Genomic DNA, 17516 nt, shown 5'->3' with positions numbered 1-17516 from the left:
CACTCACAGAATGTCACAGGCCACTCGGCCCACGCAAGCCGGTCTATCCCAATCCCCTAGGTAACGAGGCATGGTCCCAGCAGGCAGCCGGGCGGACTCTCAGTCCAGGCGGGAGATGCAGCAGAGCCCTGTCGGATATGGTGTGAGTTCCTGGTCCCTGAACTAACGAGAGGGGTGGAGGAGCTGAGTCCCGGCCCAGCCCAGGGATCCCGGCCCGGCCTGTCTGTGTCTCCAGGGGCTGACGTGCGGCGTTGTGACGCGGGCTGTGGCCGGGGGCCGAGCGGGAGCGGCCGGCGGTGGGTGGGAGAGGGACTCGCTGCCGGCAGCACTGTGACAGTTCGAGGCCGAGGAAGAGAAGCAGCGTGGCTGAGGGGTGGGGGTGAAGAGAGAGCCGCCCACCCGGCAGGGAGCTCACTGAGGCCGGCCGGCCGGCCACCCCACCCCGCTCGGTCCCTCCCTCTCCACCTGATGAGCGGCGGGAAGGCGGAGTCCGAGTAGGAGCAGCTTCGCCGCAGCGGCGATCGGAGCCGAGGGCAGGCCAGGCTGGACTGGCCGGCGGAGAGGCCTGGAGGCGCAGCAGCATGGAGCCGCCGCCGCCGCCACCACCCCTGCCGCCGCCTCAGCAGCAGCAGCAAGCGGCGCCCAGCGATGAGAAGCCGTCGTCCACCCGCTCCTCGCCCGGCACCTCACCGCAGACGCACCGGCGCCGGCGCTCGGGCCGCTTCGGCCTGGAGATGTACCGCTCGCTGAGCGATGAGACCTTCGACCTGTTCACGGCCGAGTCGGAGGCCTCGCTGCCTTACCTGGAGGGTGACGAGGCCGACTTCAGCGGCAGCGACACCTCGGTCAACCGCAAGCGGAGCCGCGCCAGCAGCGTCCGGCACCGCTACGATGTGGTGGGGGAGCTGGGCTCCGAGGAGGTCCGCTGGTTTTACAAGGAGGACCGCAAGACCTGGAAACCTTTCATCGGCTACGACTCGCTGCGAATCGAGCTCATGTACCGGGAGTACAGCAAGGCCGTGGCCACTGACTCCAGCCTGGACACCGTCAAGACCGTCTGTGTCCGCGGAGGCCTCTATGAAGTCAACGTGGTGGACAAGGGCTGTTATCCTGTCTATTGGTACCGTGAGTGTCGCTTCTTCCTCTATCCTAACCTACCTCCCCCCTTTTATAGCCAAGAAAAATCAGCAACTGGATTAAACAAGACTGACCTGTGTATGAGCTTCCCCTTTGCTTCTGGAAGATGTTTTTTGCTTTATTTACTAGTGTCACAAGTTACTGCAGTGAAGTTACTGTGAAAATCCCCTAGTCACCACACTCTGGTGCCTGTTCGGGTATACTGAGGTAGAATTTAGCACAGCTAAAGCACCTGATCAGCATGTCTTTCAGACTGTGGAAAGAAACCAGAGAAAACCCATGCAGACACGGGGAGAACATGCAGACTCCGCAGAGACAGTGATCCAAGCCGGGAATCGAACCCGGGTCCCTGGTGTACTGAAGCAGCAGCTAAACCATTGCAATGATTCTCAACCGTAAACGCACCTGCCTTCCTTTAGAAAACCATTTACTGTTCCAGTTTGTACCCCGATTTCTAAATGCTTTATTTAACATTTTCTAGAGTTTCAATTAACACTGATAAGATGCTGCATAGAAGTTAACCCTTTTTTTAATTACCTCTTCAAGTTATTAATAATGGAGCTCCAAACATACACACAATTTTTAGGTTAATTATCATACATTTATATGGTGCTCCCTCAGTTATCAGAAGTAACAACGTTTGAAGATGGCAACGTGGCTTAGTTGAGAGAATCCCAGGGAGCAAGGGTATAATCATCAACAATGTTGCTGTAGCAGAAGTGGGCAACAGTCAACACTTTGGAAATCAGGAGCACAAAGCTGAAGGAGCTCTTCCAGATAGTAAAGCAAAATAGGATTTAAACTTCTACAAGATCTTGCAGTGATTTTGTTGAGTTTTGAGGAATGACAACTGGTCAGTTATGAGACCAAAAAGCTCAGTTCAGTATCAAATTGAGGTCATGGTTTTGTATACATGCTTTAGTCTGAGGGAAGCATGGAAGAGCTGACCAAGTCAAGATCAAAGGTTACTGGTGATAGGCACCAAAAAGATGTCATGGGAAGACACTTCTTACATTGACAGTGTAGCGACATTGAATCAGTTTTGATAGTGGTGGACAGTATATATGCCAAAGATGGCTCATTGTGAGTGATGTTGCAGAAAGGTTAATTTAAATGATTGATGCGATGCTAGCAACAGTGAAGCTCTTAGGTATAGTGGAGATGATTGTACAATAACAGAATTTTTAAAATGTTGAAATTTAGGGCTACACTAACTGTGCAGGTGTGAGAGCACGGTATGGTGAAGAACCACTGAACTCAGTTGGTGAAAAAAGTCTTGAATATAGTAGGAAGCATAAGTGTAACAACATGTGCATGACATTAGTGATTTTGACTAAGACTACAATAACTTGCATTTGCTTAGCACCTTAACAGAATATGGCACCTTAAGACACTTCGTAAATAGATGGAATGAAAGTAGTCTGTGTTGTAAGTGAGAGAGAATTCAGAATATTTATTTAGGTGGCAACAAAGAAAAAGAGAATTGTTTTTAAAAAGCACCTTTCATGGCCTCTAGATGTCTCATAGCACTTTACAACTAATTTAATAACTAATTTAAGTGTAGTCATTGTTGTTGTGTAGGTGGAATGAAAATCAACTTGTGTTCAGCAAGATGACACAAATAGCATTTGAATGATTAGAATTTTTAACTGGTGATTGAGGGGTAAATTTTGGTAAGGACATCATAGAGAACTCCCCCACTACTTGAAATAGTGTGCTGGAATCTTTTTGTCCCCCATGAGGAGACAAGCAGTAACTTCGTCTCATCCAAAGGTTGGTGCTTGTTCAGTGCTACATTGGGGTGTCAGCCTTTCTTTTTGTACAAGTCACAAAGTGGGACTTTATGCACAACCTTCTGACTCAAAAACTATTGAAGCATTAAGGAGTATTAAAGCATTAAGAGATTGGAGACGCTAAGCAGGCTTAATTTTTAACTTTCCTGCTTAAATGGTAATCTGATGGTGAAGATCGCTAATCTGTGGTGGAACCAGCCCTATTCTCATCCCATTGGTTTCAACGGAAATGATAACTGGGCTTTATAATGGGTATATGATTAATTACTACCTAAGCAGTGAAATTGAATATTAACCCTGCTGTAAGAATGACAGAAGAAAGGAAGAAATTAATGATGCTATGTTTGTGTGAGTAACTAGGAGTTGGCTAGGGGGATAGTTGAGAGAGAAAATGGTCCAGACTTTGCTGTTAAAATAATGGTGAATTAATGGTGCTCAATATTAGTTATGTGCAAATAGTGCAGCAACTTCAGGAGGTGGGCAAATGTTGATAAGACTCTAATATCCAAATGTTTCTCGTCTTAGTAATATTACTGCCGGTGGCATTGCGAAAGTGGCATCTCTGAGATTGAGATGCTTTAAATGGTGCACTGTTAATAAACTTGCCACAGAATTAAGTTTTGTCTATTTCAGTTTAAATGCTCTTTTAGTGATGTTATAAAAGTTAATTACCAATCTGTCTGGCACTGAAAATTGCATTCACAGACTTGGAGTCTTATTCCTTTGGATTTTAATTGTGGAAGATCTTAGAAATGTTATTTGCCTTTTCACATTCAATCCTCCTCTACCTCTCTTTAATTCTCTTTTTGTGTCTGATATTGAATTCACTCACTTTTAAGTTGCATCTCCTTCCTTATACGGATAATTTCATAATCCTTGAATTGGTTAACACGATGCACCATTGCACCTCTTGGGTCCCTGATGCCCTGTTTTTTCTAGAGCCATTGAAAGCTCATGCTTGTGGCAACTTGCCTTGCATAGGTGTAAAAACCTAAACAAGGGTATGTCTAACTAACAGCAGGTGCAGTTAGATTCTGGAATCTAAGTACCATTGTGGAAGATGTAGTGTGATGGAGAGGACAGAGGAGGCGGAGGGGTAGAGGATGGTGGCACAATGATTAACGCTGCTGCCTTACAGGATCAGGGACCTGGGTTCGATTCTGGCCTCGTGTGACTGCCTGTATGGAGTTTGCATTTTCTCCTTGTGGGTTTCCTCTGGGTGCTCCGGTTTCCTCCCACGATCCAAACGTGTGGGTTAAGTTGATTGGCCATGTTAAATTGCCCCATAGTGTCAGGGGGATTAACAGGATAGATACGTGGGATTACGGGGAGAGGGCATGGGTGAGATTGTTGTTGATGTAAGCCCAATGGGTCGAAAGACCTCATTCTGCACTGTAGGGATTCTATGGGGAGGCCATGTGGATGGTTCTGCCTTTAGAAATAAAGGTACGCAAGCTCCTTACATTTAATGTCGGGGGTGAAGATCAATTGGAGGAGGTTGAGATAATAATATGAGGACTTTAAATAGAGGAGGGGTGATGTTGCTGATTAACTTTGTGAAATTGAATCTGGTGATGTTAGTCTGCTCTGAAATTGTCCATCAGCCATGGACTACAAAGCAGTAGGAGTTCTTTTTAGAAAATCTCTCGTCCCTATATTTTTAGAAGTGTAGGGATGGGAGGTCATCTGGAATCTATGGAAGAATGGAGATATTAAAGATAGTGGCCAGAAATTTATGCGTCCAGTTAAGAGATGTCATTGTCAGGATGAGGGATAGATGAGGGGAGAGCTAGTTAAGGGGACATTTGGAAGGGAATAAACCGGTCATATTTTACAGGTTTGGACGATTAAAGTGGAGGAATTAAGATGGATAAGAAGATGCGTAAGAGTTGAGTGATTTCAGAAAATTGCTCTGGTGGAGATGTTCAAGGTTGCAAGCTCTCGTAATGAAGAAATTGAGGATGGTGGCCAAGGATGTGTTAGTTTATTGTGATGGTGAAGCTGAAGGAGACAGGGCAATGAGAGTTCAAATGAAAATTGAAGATACTATGCGTAAGGTAGTTGAGTTAGGACAGGAGGAGGGTTTAAAAATAAAGATCATGAAGGCGCAGTGAAAGGAGTGTTTAAAAAGTGAAATGTCTGAACATGAAAGGTGTACCATGGACGTGGGTGAGAGGTCAAGATGGATATAAATTGTATGTTATCTTCAAGTGGTCATGGAATAGAATTTGTTGTTTTAATTAATCGGCATTCTAACAGTATAGAAAACACTTCAGGATATTTTGCACTTTACTGTAAGTTTGATATGATTTTTTTCTTGATGTATGTCAGTTGTTAGTTACCTCAGCAGCTTTTGACTTGGAAGTAAGCTTTGTAAAAAGACACTCCAAATTGTGGGGCAGAGGAGATTACAATTTCCAAATGTATATGGTGCATATTTATGAAGAGAATGTAGAAATGACAATAAACCATATGTCTCTTGTCACGCACCAGCTGTTTTCAACTGGGCATTGTTATGTTAATTGTCTTGCATAACATTTGTTAAAATTAGTAGACAGGTGGATGCAGTGATGCAACTTTGACTTGGAATCACGCTTCAATGATTACATCTGTCAGAAGAAGCTTTCAGTGCTCAAGTAAATAATTGAAATATATGCATCACAAAAATTTGCTATTGTGTTGTATACATGCTGAGTGCAAAGTTAATGTGTTGTCCAGAATGATAGTCAGCTATTTGAAGAGTATGGCATGCTGCAATTCTCCCTGTAGTAACAATGTTCCTTCTAGGAATTAGATGCATATTGGATCAAGGCATTTTCTAACAGCCCATCTGTTAAATTTAAACACGTTAGTAAGTAAACCAGTTGGTTTTGAGGATCTGCCACAACATTTTTAGTAGACAAACTGAAGGCATCTGTGCTGAGAAATTGGAAGTTTTTTCCTTGAGTCATTAAATTTGAAAATCAGATGTAGAAGTTGAATTGAATCCAGTTCTGCCATTGTAATTCCACTGATGACACAACAAGACGTTCACCACCTCTGTGGGCACCAGATTGCCGCAACTAAAACCAAAAGGTGATAACAATGCAGATGTAAAAAATTCTACAGTGAAGCGTGTAGGTTTTGTGGGCAGTGTCTAATCCAACAAATTGAATCTTCAAGTATAAAAGACCGTTGAAAGCTCAAGCGTAAGTGATTTAGGTGCATCATCCTTGCGTTCACAATTTTCCAGTCTTTTGCCCTAGCCTGACCATTTTCAGCACCATCCTGCTGGAAATAAATTTAAACTTGACCCCCAAAGTGGCTGACGTTTAGTCAAAAATATTTATAATTAAGTATCAGAGAAAGAGAATTCACTTTGTATTTTCTTTTCTCTTGTAAGATTTATCCTTACTCAAGTAGCATTTTTTCTGTCAGAAAGGTATCTGTTCATTCTCTGGTGGGACACAATACTAGCCCTAATGCTTCTTGTACACATTTTGCTCTTGGACCATTTAGAGAGCAAATAAGGGTGGAAACTGCTGGTCCTGGTGAAGTTGTTACCAGAAGGACGAGTAGAAGTGTGCAGCATTTGCACACGTCCATGCATGATTACACATCACCAGCCACTTCGGTTTGAGAAGCACAGCCAGTCACGTGACAGGTAGGAAGTCGATGCCCTTACCATTATTCACGAGGCTCGAAGCTCCGATAGCAAATTTAGAGGGCACCCAGACAGGCATTCATTCACTGTCTGAGAGGATTTGTGAACTATTGCCATCCTCCTTCCACTGCCATGTGAATCTGCTGCCACAACACCCTGCTCCAACTATCATTGATCGCTAGAGATGTTACAATCCTCTTCCCTTTTTCCCCCTTATGCCACCCTCCACCCAATTCCTGGAACTGCTGCCACTCCCCTTCAATCCCTGGAGCTGCTGGCACAGCTTACAAAAGTGACAAGTGTCCAAGTGCAGACAAAGAGCCGCCCCAGGTTTCAGAGATGCTTCTGCTCCAGGCCTTCTGGGAAAGGTAGGCAACTCTGTTTCCAGGGCTGGGTGCAGGAGGATCTTCTTCCTGTCCTGAGCACTTTTGATCAATGGGCATGAAGACTACCTCACCTGCTGCATGCCACTCTGAAGCAGTTATGAAACTGAAGACGTGTGTTTCTCTCTCACTTATTGTTTGGAAAGGTACATTTAATTCTGGTAGGATTAACTTTTAATGTGATGCATTACATGGAAACATATTAAAAAGAGGTTCCTGATGTTTGCAGTCAAGAAGCTTAGTAACCACCAACTTAATTCAATAGCTTTATCCTGCTGTCAGGAAGCTCACTTTTGGTCTCCTGCACAATTTATTGGGCCTCTGCATTCTGAAGAATGAGGTGTGATTTTATGGAAACGTACAGACGTTCTGAAGAGGCTTGACAGGGTAGCTACTGAGAGATTGTTTTACATAGTTAGGGAATCTAGAACACTGGTTGTGGGTTGAATTCAACTGTGGCACATTCTACAGGTCACCAGAAATTGAACTGAACAAGCCATATCAATACTGTGTGATTACAGGGTCAGGTCAGAGGCTAGGAATTCTGCAGCGAGTAACTCATCTCCTGACTCCCCAAAGCCTGTCCACCATCTAAAAGGCAAAAGTCAAGAATGTGATGGAATACAGTTCACTTGCCTGGATGGGTGCAGCTCCTCCAACGCTGAAGAAGCTGGACACCATCCATGACAAAGCAGCCGGCATGATTGGCACCCTTTCCACAAACATTCACCCCCCTCTACCATTGAACACTGGCAGCAGTGTGTATCATCTGCAAGATTCACATAGTAAGGCTCCCTGGGCAGAACCTTCCAAACTTAGGACTTCTAGCATCTAGAAGGACAAGGGTAGCAGTCACATGGGAACACCACCACATGGAAGTTCCTCTGTAAGTCACTCACCATCCTGACTTGGAAATATATTGCCATCCCATCACTGTTTTCGAGTTAAAATCTTGGAACTCCCTCCCTGACAGCACTCTGGGTAGACCTACACTGTAGGGACTGCAGCAGTTTAAGAAGACAGCTCACCACCATTTCTCAAGGGCTGTTGGAGATGGGCAACAAATGTTGGCCTAGCCAGCAATGCCCACATTCCATAAATTAATTTTTAAAAACGTCATGATAAGGGGGCAGTCTTTTAGGACTTGGATGAAAAGAAATTTCCTCACTCCGGATTGTGAATCTTTGACATTTTCTATTCCAATAGATGCTTCTTTGGGTATATTCAGGATGGAGGTGAGAGATTTTTGATTTCTCAGAACAAGGATATAGGGAGCAGGCCGGAAGTAAGGTATCATTTATGATCATATTGAATGGTGGAGCTGGCTTAAGAGGCTGCAGAATCTACTTCCTTTTATATTCTTCTGTTGATTGTTGCAAGATTGGTTTTTCAGTTTGTTACATGGACTTAAATCTGATCTAGGTATATGTAAGTGTATTTTGTGGATATCATTCCATTTTTGAGAGTGCATAATTTGATGCATTCATGTGAGGGAATGTAAAGGATGGCTGGTGTTTGAAATTAGAATTGGAGTGTGTGTGGGTGGGTGCATGTGTAGGGAAGGAAATCAGAGTCTTTGGTTTCGGGAGATAAAATGCAATGCCTAAGTAGAAAAATAAGATAGTGATGATAATTGGTGGAAATGATTCTTTGAAATGTTGCTATTTGTTGGTGGTACTGAAAAGAGCATGAAAAGAGGTGCAGTGTTCTGTCATTAATGTTATAACAGAACTTGGGTGAGCCCACTGCATTTAAACAGAGTTCTTTCAGAATGGGAGTAGGGAAGAAAATTCTAATCAGATGTTTCTGTAAACATTCAAATATTCATTAAAAGCACTTTCGATATTATTGTGAACGCATTAACAAGCACAAGTCATCACCATTGATCTTGCATATATTAATATCTTATAGCTGTTTGTGGATTATTGGTGTGTCTAATGCAGCAATTGATTTTGCCAAGCTAAAAATTCAGTTTTGATGCCTAGCAAATTGTGGTGGTATTGTTAAAAGGTTTTAGTTCACTCCAAATGTACTGTAAGCCTATGTGCTATAATGGAACAGTAGGAATACTATCTGCTGCTCAACAACCATGATCGTGATTCTATTGGCACCAATCTATGTAACTGCATTGAGATGTCAAGCTACTAAGTATAGAAAACCTCAGTTTTTGTAAGCATTATTAGCATACAAAGATCACATATAGTGGAGATGAAAAGAATAATAAATGATCAGAGGGGGTCAGTACCTAATGTGAAGTACTCCTTTTATACTATTTAAATGGCCAAATGCAGAAGGGTCAGTTAGGCATAAAATGTACATGCATGTATCATCTGATTATCAAAATCTGCTTGTCTTTCAGTTTGATAAAGCACACATACGTGCAAAAATAAAGAAAACTTGTATTTTCCTCCAACCCCCATTTCTTAAATAAATATTTATCACGTGGCTGCATGAGTTATCTCTGGGTGCTCCAGTTTCCTCCCACAGTACAAAGATGTGCAGGTTAGGTGGATTGACCATGCCAAATTGTCCCTTAGTGTCCAAAGATGTGTAGGTTAGAAGAATTAACTATGGCAAATGTGCAGGGTTATGGGGATGGGTGGGTGAAGGCCTGGGAAAAGATGCTCTGTCGGAGAGTCGGTGCTGACTCAATGGTCCAAATGGCCTCCTCCTTTGATTCTAAGGGAGCTTGCTGCTTTGAGAAGGTTTGAAGGGAAACTCTCCGATTGCATTCACATTTGTATTTCTAAATCTAATTAATATATAAACTTCAAAGTTACGATTGATTTGCATTATCAACCTCTGCTGTTATGCTGGAACCTCCCAAATGCGTCATGACCTTCAAAAGGATTTGTCTACTTTGAAATAGGTCCTTGCTGCTTACTTTGGGAGCTTATTCATATGTTTCTTTGCTGACCATCTGTGCTGCTTGAGGATCATATTTATTTGCCTTTTGCAATGTTTGATCTGTCGTGTTTTAATACTAGTCTTCAACCCTCTGATTTCTTGTACACTCCTCCTGTGATCTAGTTTACAAAATTATAAGTTCTTTTGACTCTTGCCTTTTTCACCTCCCACTCCCAAATGAAACCGTAGCTTTCCGTCTGTTTCACATAGGTGCCAAAAATACCAGGGGGAAGTGGGGAAATTATTAGTAATCTTGCAAGTTTCCTGAACACCATCTATTCTGTATTTTTTAAACAATTGAGTGATATGATGACCAGATATTGTGCCGTGATATTCAAAGTTGAGTGCATCTATGTTTAGCCTAAGTTTTTAACCCTTTCTGGATATGTGGATGCCATCAGCAAGACCAGTATTTAGTGCCCATTCTTACTTACCCATCCTGGCCTACATGTGACTACAGTCACATGCTGACATTGTTGTCTCTTAACTGCTGCCAAAGTGGTCTACTGAGCCATTCAGTTGTGTCAAACTACTACAGAGTTTCAGAGGGCAGCTCACCATCACCTTCTAGGGGATGGGCAACAACAAATGGTGGCCTTTCTAGTAATTCTTATATCGTAAGAATTGTTTTTCCCACTCAGATTCCACTCCCATTCTTTATTTTAAAGTAGCATTTGTAGATTAACCTTGTACCATTTGCTATTATATATTTCCTCATGGATTCATCCACGTTATGTTATAACCTTAACAACTAAACATTGCACCTTTTAAATGCTCTTTTCAGCACTTTCTGACAAGGTTCACCACAAAAAATGGCAGCATTTCAAGGATCACTTCCACCAATCATCATGAGGTTGCCTTTCCAACATTCTTTCCCTGATAAAAATTTTAATTTCTCTTATCTTTTTCCATAACTCAAACCCCGAACACTAGGACCTAGATTTTCACTGAGCAGGGTTGACTAGGGAGCCATTTCATAGAATCATAGGAGCCCTACAGTGTAGAAGAAAGTCATTCAGCCCATCAAGTTTGCACCAAATCTTTGACAGAGTATCCCAGCCAAGCCATATCTCTGTAATTCGACGTATTTTCCCACTAATACCTCTAACCCATGCATCCTGGGACACTAAGAGGTTATTTAGAATTGTTAATCCACTTAACCTGCTAATCTTTGGACACTATGGGGCAATTTAGTATGGCCAATACGCCGAACTTGCACATCTTTGCACCATAGGAACAAACCGGAGCACCCAGAGGAAACCCGCACGGCCATAGAGAGAACGTGCAAACTCCACACACAGTCACTCGAGGCTGGAATTGAACCCAGGTCCCTGGTGCTGAGGCGACAATGCTAACTATTGTGCTGCCCATGTGCGTGCCCCAATTCTGGGATTTCTAATCCCATTCATTGGTTTATGACTTTTGGCAGGGCACAGTGGTTAGTATTGCTGCATCATGGCACCAAGGATCCTGGCCTTGGATAGAGTTTGCATGCTCTCCCTTTGTCTGTGTGGGTTTCCTCTGGATGCTCTGGTTTCCTCCTACTGTGCAGAAATGTGCAGGCTTGGTAGACTGGCCATGTTAAATTGCCTCTTAGTGCCCAAAGATTTGTAGGTTGGGGGATTAGCCATAGTAAATCTATGGTAGAGAGAGAGCGTGGGTGAGTCTAGGTAAGAAGCTCTGTCAAAAAGTTGGTGCAGACTCGATGGGTTGAATGGCCTTCACTGCACTGTGAGGATTCTATGAAGGATGTGGATTGCTTCCTGTCAGAAGCCTGAATCCGGCCCCACTTCCCCTGAGGTGGGTGGGCTGAGCAAGGAATTTTCAGGCCCTTCTGTACCTTTCCTTCCAGCTCTTAATTACTTCCCTCATTTTTTTTGGGTGGTGATCTTATTGAGACATATAAGATCCTGAGGGGACTTAATAGGTTAGACACTGGGAGGCTGTTTCTATAACTAGGGAACACAGTAAACATTAATGTTTTGTTTAAGGCTGAGATAGAGAGTTTTTTTTTCTCTTGAGGGCCATTTGTTTGTAGAATTCTCTTCGCCAGGATTGGGGGCTGGGTCATGGAAATTATTCAGGGTTAATGTTTCGAGTCCACATGACTCTTCAACTCCGAAGAGTCACACAGATTTGAAACTATAACTCTGTTTTTCTCTCCACAAATGCTGCCACACCAGCTCAGTTTATCCACCATTTTCTGTTTTCATTTCAGATTTCTGACCTCTGCAGTGTTTTGCTTTTATTTTAATGCTTAATTGGACAGTGGTCCCACAGCCCACCAATTAGGAAGCTGCCTGAGCTAAAATTACCAAGCAGGTCTCATTGCTAGCAAGTATGTCCTTGTAGCCCACTTTTCACCTTGATGTCAGAGTCCTGAGTGAGCTGGTAATAACATTCCTTGTACTACCTGGTGAAAGGAGGCTTCTTCACAAATAGAGCATTTGTTTTGAAACTCTCTTGCTTGAAATGAAATGTTGATCTTGCTGGAATACAGTCATGAAATAATCACTCCCCACCACTTAACAGCTTATATTAAAAAAAATCTCTTTAGAAGTAATGAGACAGAAAATTATTTACATGTGAATCTTGTTTTTTTTGTTTAATATTTTGGACAGTGCAGACTAGTTGCAGGTTTGCCTTTTCCCTGTCTTCCTTCTCGCTTTCCCTTACCATTGTTTCAGTAACTTGCAACAAAAACAGAAAATCCAGATCAGGCAGCATCTGTAATGAAAACAGTTGCAACATTTAGATTATTTTTGTAGTATATTTGCAAACAAGTGTTCTGAGATTTTGCAACGTGCCAGATTTTGCTTTCCACTATTAACTATGCCTGTGTTGTCTTTGACTTTGCAGAACCTGATACTATTGTAGTCATGCGTGGCCAGTGGTTTATTGATGGTACGTGGCAACCTTTGGAAGAGGAAGACAGTGATCTGATAGAAGCTGAACACCTAAAACGTTTTCGGGGTGAACAGATGCACGATGCGTTTGAACTGGATGTAGCTAAACCTATGGATAGTAAAGATGGTAAGACAAAGCCGGTAATTGTAATTTCAGTTTCACAGTGCACTGTTTCTGAATGAGAGACTGGAAGTTTTCAGCCTTGCTTATTATTTGAATACACAATAGTTATTTATTATGTGTACGCCGTATTATTTCACGTTTGTGAATTGCAGCCCTGACCTTTGCTGAATATTATGAAGCAAGAAATTGATGCCTTTCATGTAAGGCATTAAAAGCTTTGCAAGGCAATAGAAGTAACTTTTTAAAATGTAGGTATCACAATTAAGATCAGCATTAATTGTCCATCCCTCACTCCCCTTGAAAAAAACAGCGTGAGCTGCCTCCTTGAAATGTTGTCGTCCATTTGGTCTCTGGTCGCTGTTAGGGAGGGAATTCCAGAATTATGACCAATTGATGATGAAGGAATGACGATGTAGTTCCAATCAGGATAGTGTGTGATTTAAAAGGAAAATTGAAGGCCATGGTGTTCCAATGCTGTCTAGAATTCAGTAACAGTTATTTTAATATTTATTTTATGAAGAATAACATTTCTTGCCTCTTATATTTTGGTAATTATCCAGAAAAATGTCCTTTGAGGTTAGAAAATAAATTACAACTTGCATTCCCTATCCATCCTTCCAATTTTGTTTTTACTTATCTTCTTTCGAAGCAGTTGTGTCAGAATTTCATGTACTTTCAGGCAACTTTGTCAGTACTGAGCCAATAAGCAAACTTATTTGATTCAGTTTGGTTAGTACAACATGCTAGAAAGGTTAACACACACAGACCAAAGAAATATTTGAATAACATGGAACGTTTGCAAGAGTAGAATTTTAAAAATATGAAACGAATAAAGATGAAATGGGATTTTTAAATTAAACTTGTAGAGCAAATAAAAGCACATCATTGATTTTCTATAACTGATTTACTAGAATCTCATCATCAGAGCTCTATTTGTAAAGGAATATTATCACAAATAATTGACCTTTGATGAGTATTGTTAAGAATTTAGATCTGCAGAAATATTCTCTGACTCAGTGCTATCAGTCACTTGTATAGGTAGTCTTGTTGCCTTCTTATAGAAGCTCATTCTCACTGCTGCACATCCAGTCATGTGGTAACAGCACTTGGGAGAGTAACAATGACACTCCTTCATTCTATACTGACTTTAGTATGTATATTCCTTCAATTTCCCCAAATCAGGACTGAATTAACAATATATATTATGTTGGCTTGATTTGTATGCTGCTTTCTTATAGTAGACAAAACATAGAACAGAAAATACGAAGCAGGTTGTCATCTGTGGGAAGAAAAACAGAGTTGATGTTTCAGGTTGATAACCTTTCAGTTCTGATTAAAAGGATTCTTCAACTCATCAGCCCTGTACTTTTTTTTAAAAAATCTAAGTAAAGCAATCAGCCGATTAGTGTTTCAATTCACTAAGTTTTAGCTGAATTTCATTCAAATATAGAATTCTTTTGAAAAGAGTATATTTCAAACTATCCATTCTATTTTTCTGCTTTTCTAACATCTGTTCTATTTTTTCATCTCTTTAAGAAATGGCACGTGGAACTCCTTAATTTGTTTTTGCTGTTTCTTTTGACTGGAAAATTATTTTTGGATTCTTTCTGTGAGGTAGAATGTTATGTTTGGGATTCTCCAGCCGTTCACACCAGCAGGATTCTCTGGTCCCGCTGCATTGAACGGAGATTTACTGAGCACCAAATCCTCCGTCCTTGCTGGTGGCGGTAGGGCATGAAAGGCCGGAATTCTCCAGCCAATGAAACAAATCAGCTGTGCACTGGAATAAATGTTCAGTGTTTAAATCCTAACCATCAACTCAAAGTGTCCTGTGGAATTGGGTAAGTCAGATTTAGATGTTGGGTTTTTCACCAAATTTCAAGAATTATCTTCTGCCACTGACTTAGTGCTTTTTAATAAATAACCTCCATAAAGTATTTTAGTCATTTTTTTCAAAGTGACTTATTGAAATCAGTGTTTCTGTTTAGAAAAATGGCAAAATGGGAGTTCCTTTCTAAATTTCATAAAGATCAGCGACACCCCCACCCAATAAAAAGCTGGATTTGGGGTTGTATCACAAGTGCTAATGCATAGATTCTGTTTTACTGATTTAATACTTTTTAACTGAAGCACTTGCCTGAACGCAGAAGATTTCAAAATCTGGTATGTTTTTAGGTTGTTGTAGCTGTGTGATTTGACCATTTTTAAAAAAAACTTCTCCACTACTTTTGTCAAGGCTTGTATTCAAAAAGAAAATTTTGCAAACAAAATGGAGTAGAGCAGAGATGGCATCTTTACCTTTGTGGATGTCCACATTTATTTGTGTATTATTGATGTACTTAGTGGAAATTTGAAGTCATTATAGCTTGACTCTAACGTAGTGACATCTAAATAAAAGGGATAGTCAGAATTCTATCAGAAGTCCACTTACACCTTGTCAACTGCATTACCATTATGAACCAACTCTGTTATCGCATCAAAACACTCAGCCAAGTTGGTTACATATTATTGCCTTAAATCCATGTTGGCTTCTCTGAATTAATCCACATTTATCCAACTAACTGTATCCTGGATTATTGCTTCTGAAAGCTTTTCTGCTACCGTGATCAAACTGACTAGCCTGCAGTTGCTGGCTTTATCCATGCACCCTATTTTGAACAAGAGTGTAACATTTGAAATTTTCCAGTCCTCTGTTACCATGCCCCTAAGGAATATTTGAAAATTGTGGCCAGTGCCTCTGCTGTTTCTATCCATCCATGCCTCCCTCCCTATCCTTGGATGCATCATCTGGTCCTGGTGACTTATCAGCCAATCTTTCTAATATTGCCCTCTTTATAAATTTTCTCTCATCTGACTATGCCTTTACTAGCATCTTCTTTCTAGGTAAAGACAGGTGCAAAGTGCTCGTTTATTATCTTTGTCCCATGCATGGATTTCAATTTAGATCCTTAATTGGCTCCAGCAATCTTTTTACTGCCCCCTTGCTATTTATATGTTTATAGAAGACTTCAGATTCCCTTTTATGGTAGCTGCTAGTCCATTTTCATACTCACTCTTTGCTTCTCAAACGGTGTGATAATTAACCTTACTGCAGTCAATTGCATGGAAAAGTTTGTCATTCATAGATTTTGCAATTTCTGCCATAGTTAAAGACAGAAGAATTCCTCATTTTGTTCATTGAATCCATCAATTGTTTTGAATATGTTTTAGATTTATTATAATAAAGCTATGCAGTGCAAATGCAGCATGACGTGGATTAAGTAGTCGCTGTTCTGCAAGTGACACTGTCATGACACAGCTGTTCTGCATAATTGAAGAAATGTGCTTAAGTATAAGATGGACACAACATGAACCAAACCTTAAAAATTGTCAATAGATATGCATGATAGTTGGTGAAATTATGCTGTGAAAATGCTTCATTTGTTTTGTCTGGCTGTTTGCATGCACATCGCTAGTCTGTCATCAACTATCTTTTAAAGGTGGGAGGGAGATTTTTCTGTAATTTGAAAACTTAAGCAAATACAGTTTATCTTTAAATTTTGGGTATTATATTTTAATATGGAAGACTAGGTTGTCTCCATTTATTTAACTTATATTCACCTGAATAAGAATGAACTTCAAATGATCAGCACAGTAATAGCTTTAATCAGCTTGTTAAGTTATTTTAAATATTTTAAAAGCTTCGTTTTCTTAATCATCCTATTGTGTAATTTTTGAAATGAACAGTTTATCTTTGGTAACCAGGGAGGACCCCGTGGCTGTTTATTTTAAAGGTTTTCTGAATAATTCTGCATGCCATTGGTTAAATTTGTTTTACAAATTTGCACAGAATTTTGGCTTTGAAACAAAATACATATTTTACAAAGCAAAATGTTAATTTGGTTATGATCACTGCAGCTGAAAACATACTCATTGTTTAACTTTTGTTTCTCTTACATAAGGGAGTTTAGTTTTGGCCAAATCCATTGATATATAAGCCAGGCCTGAAACCATTTTTAAGAGAATAGAACCACGTAATCAGTGCAGAAAGAAGCCAATTGGTCCATTGAGTCTGCACCGACTTTTCCTAGGCTCTCCCCTCTGTCCTATCATAAGAACATAAGAAATAGGAGCAGGAGTAGGCCATCTAGCCCCTCGAGCCTGCCCCGCCATTCAATAGGATCATGGCTGATCTGTCGTGTCTCAGTTCCACATTCCCGCCCTCTCCCCATAACCCTTAATCCCCTTGCCTATCAAAAACCTATCAACCCGCGTCTTAAATGTATTTAGCGAGGCAGCCTCCACCACTTCAACGGGCAGAGAATTCCAGAGATTCACCACCCTTTGAGTGAAGAAGTTCCTCCTCAACTCCGTTCTAAACTGACCCCCCCCCCCCTTTATCTTGAGGCTGTGCCCTCTAGTCCTACCGTCTTTTCTGAGTGGGAAGAGCCTCTCCACCTCTATCCTATCCATCCCATTCATCATCTTATATGTCTCAATGAGATCTCCCCTCATTCTTCTAAACTCTTAACGAGTACAAACCTTGTTTATTCAGCCTCTCCTCATAGTTCAACCCCCTCAACTCCGGTATCAGCCTAGTAAACCTCCTCTGCACTCCCTCCAAGGCCAAAATATCCTTGCGTA

The 17516-nt window shown here is 41.3% G+C and overlaps 1 protein-coding gene across 2 annotated transcripts in view; it reads left to right on the top strand.

The window, feature by feature from the left end:
• Window positions 1–385: 385 nt before the first annotated feature.
• ddhd1b (DDHD domain containing 1b) overlaps window positions 386–17516 on the top strand; it is a 74265-nt gene continuing 57134 nt past the window's right edge. The window contains exons 1-2 of one of the 2 annotated variants that reach the window (XM_080202712.1): window positions 386–1125; window positions 12723–12896. In XM_080202712.1, the coding sequence (XP_080058838.1) occupies window positions 582–1125; window positions 12723–12896 (718 nt within the window). In that variant the 5' untranslated portion in view covers window positions 386–581. The remainder of the gene's footprint in view (window positions 1126–12722; window positions 12897–17516) is intronic. The other variant, XM_080202711.1, reaches the window with a different exon arrangement.

The sequence above is a fragment of the Carcharhinus amblyrhynchos genome, chromosome 14, assembly GCF_965287045.1.
Source record: "Carcharhinus amblyrhynchos chromosome 14, sCarAmb.v2.hapA, whole genome shotgun sequence".
NCBI classification, from domain to species: Eukaryota; Metazoa; Chordata; class Chondrichthyes; order Carcharhiniformes; family Carcharhinidae; genus Carcharhinus; species Carcharhinus amblyrhynchos.
Note: the sequence above shows the minus strand (reverse complement) of the source record. Positions and strands in the feature narration are given on the sequence as shown.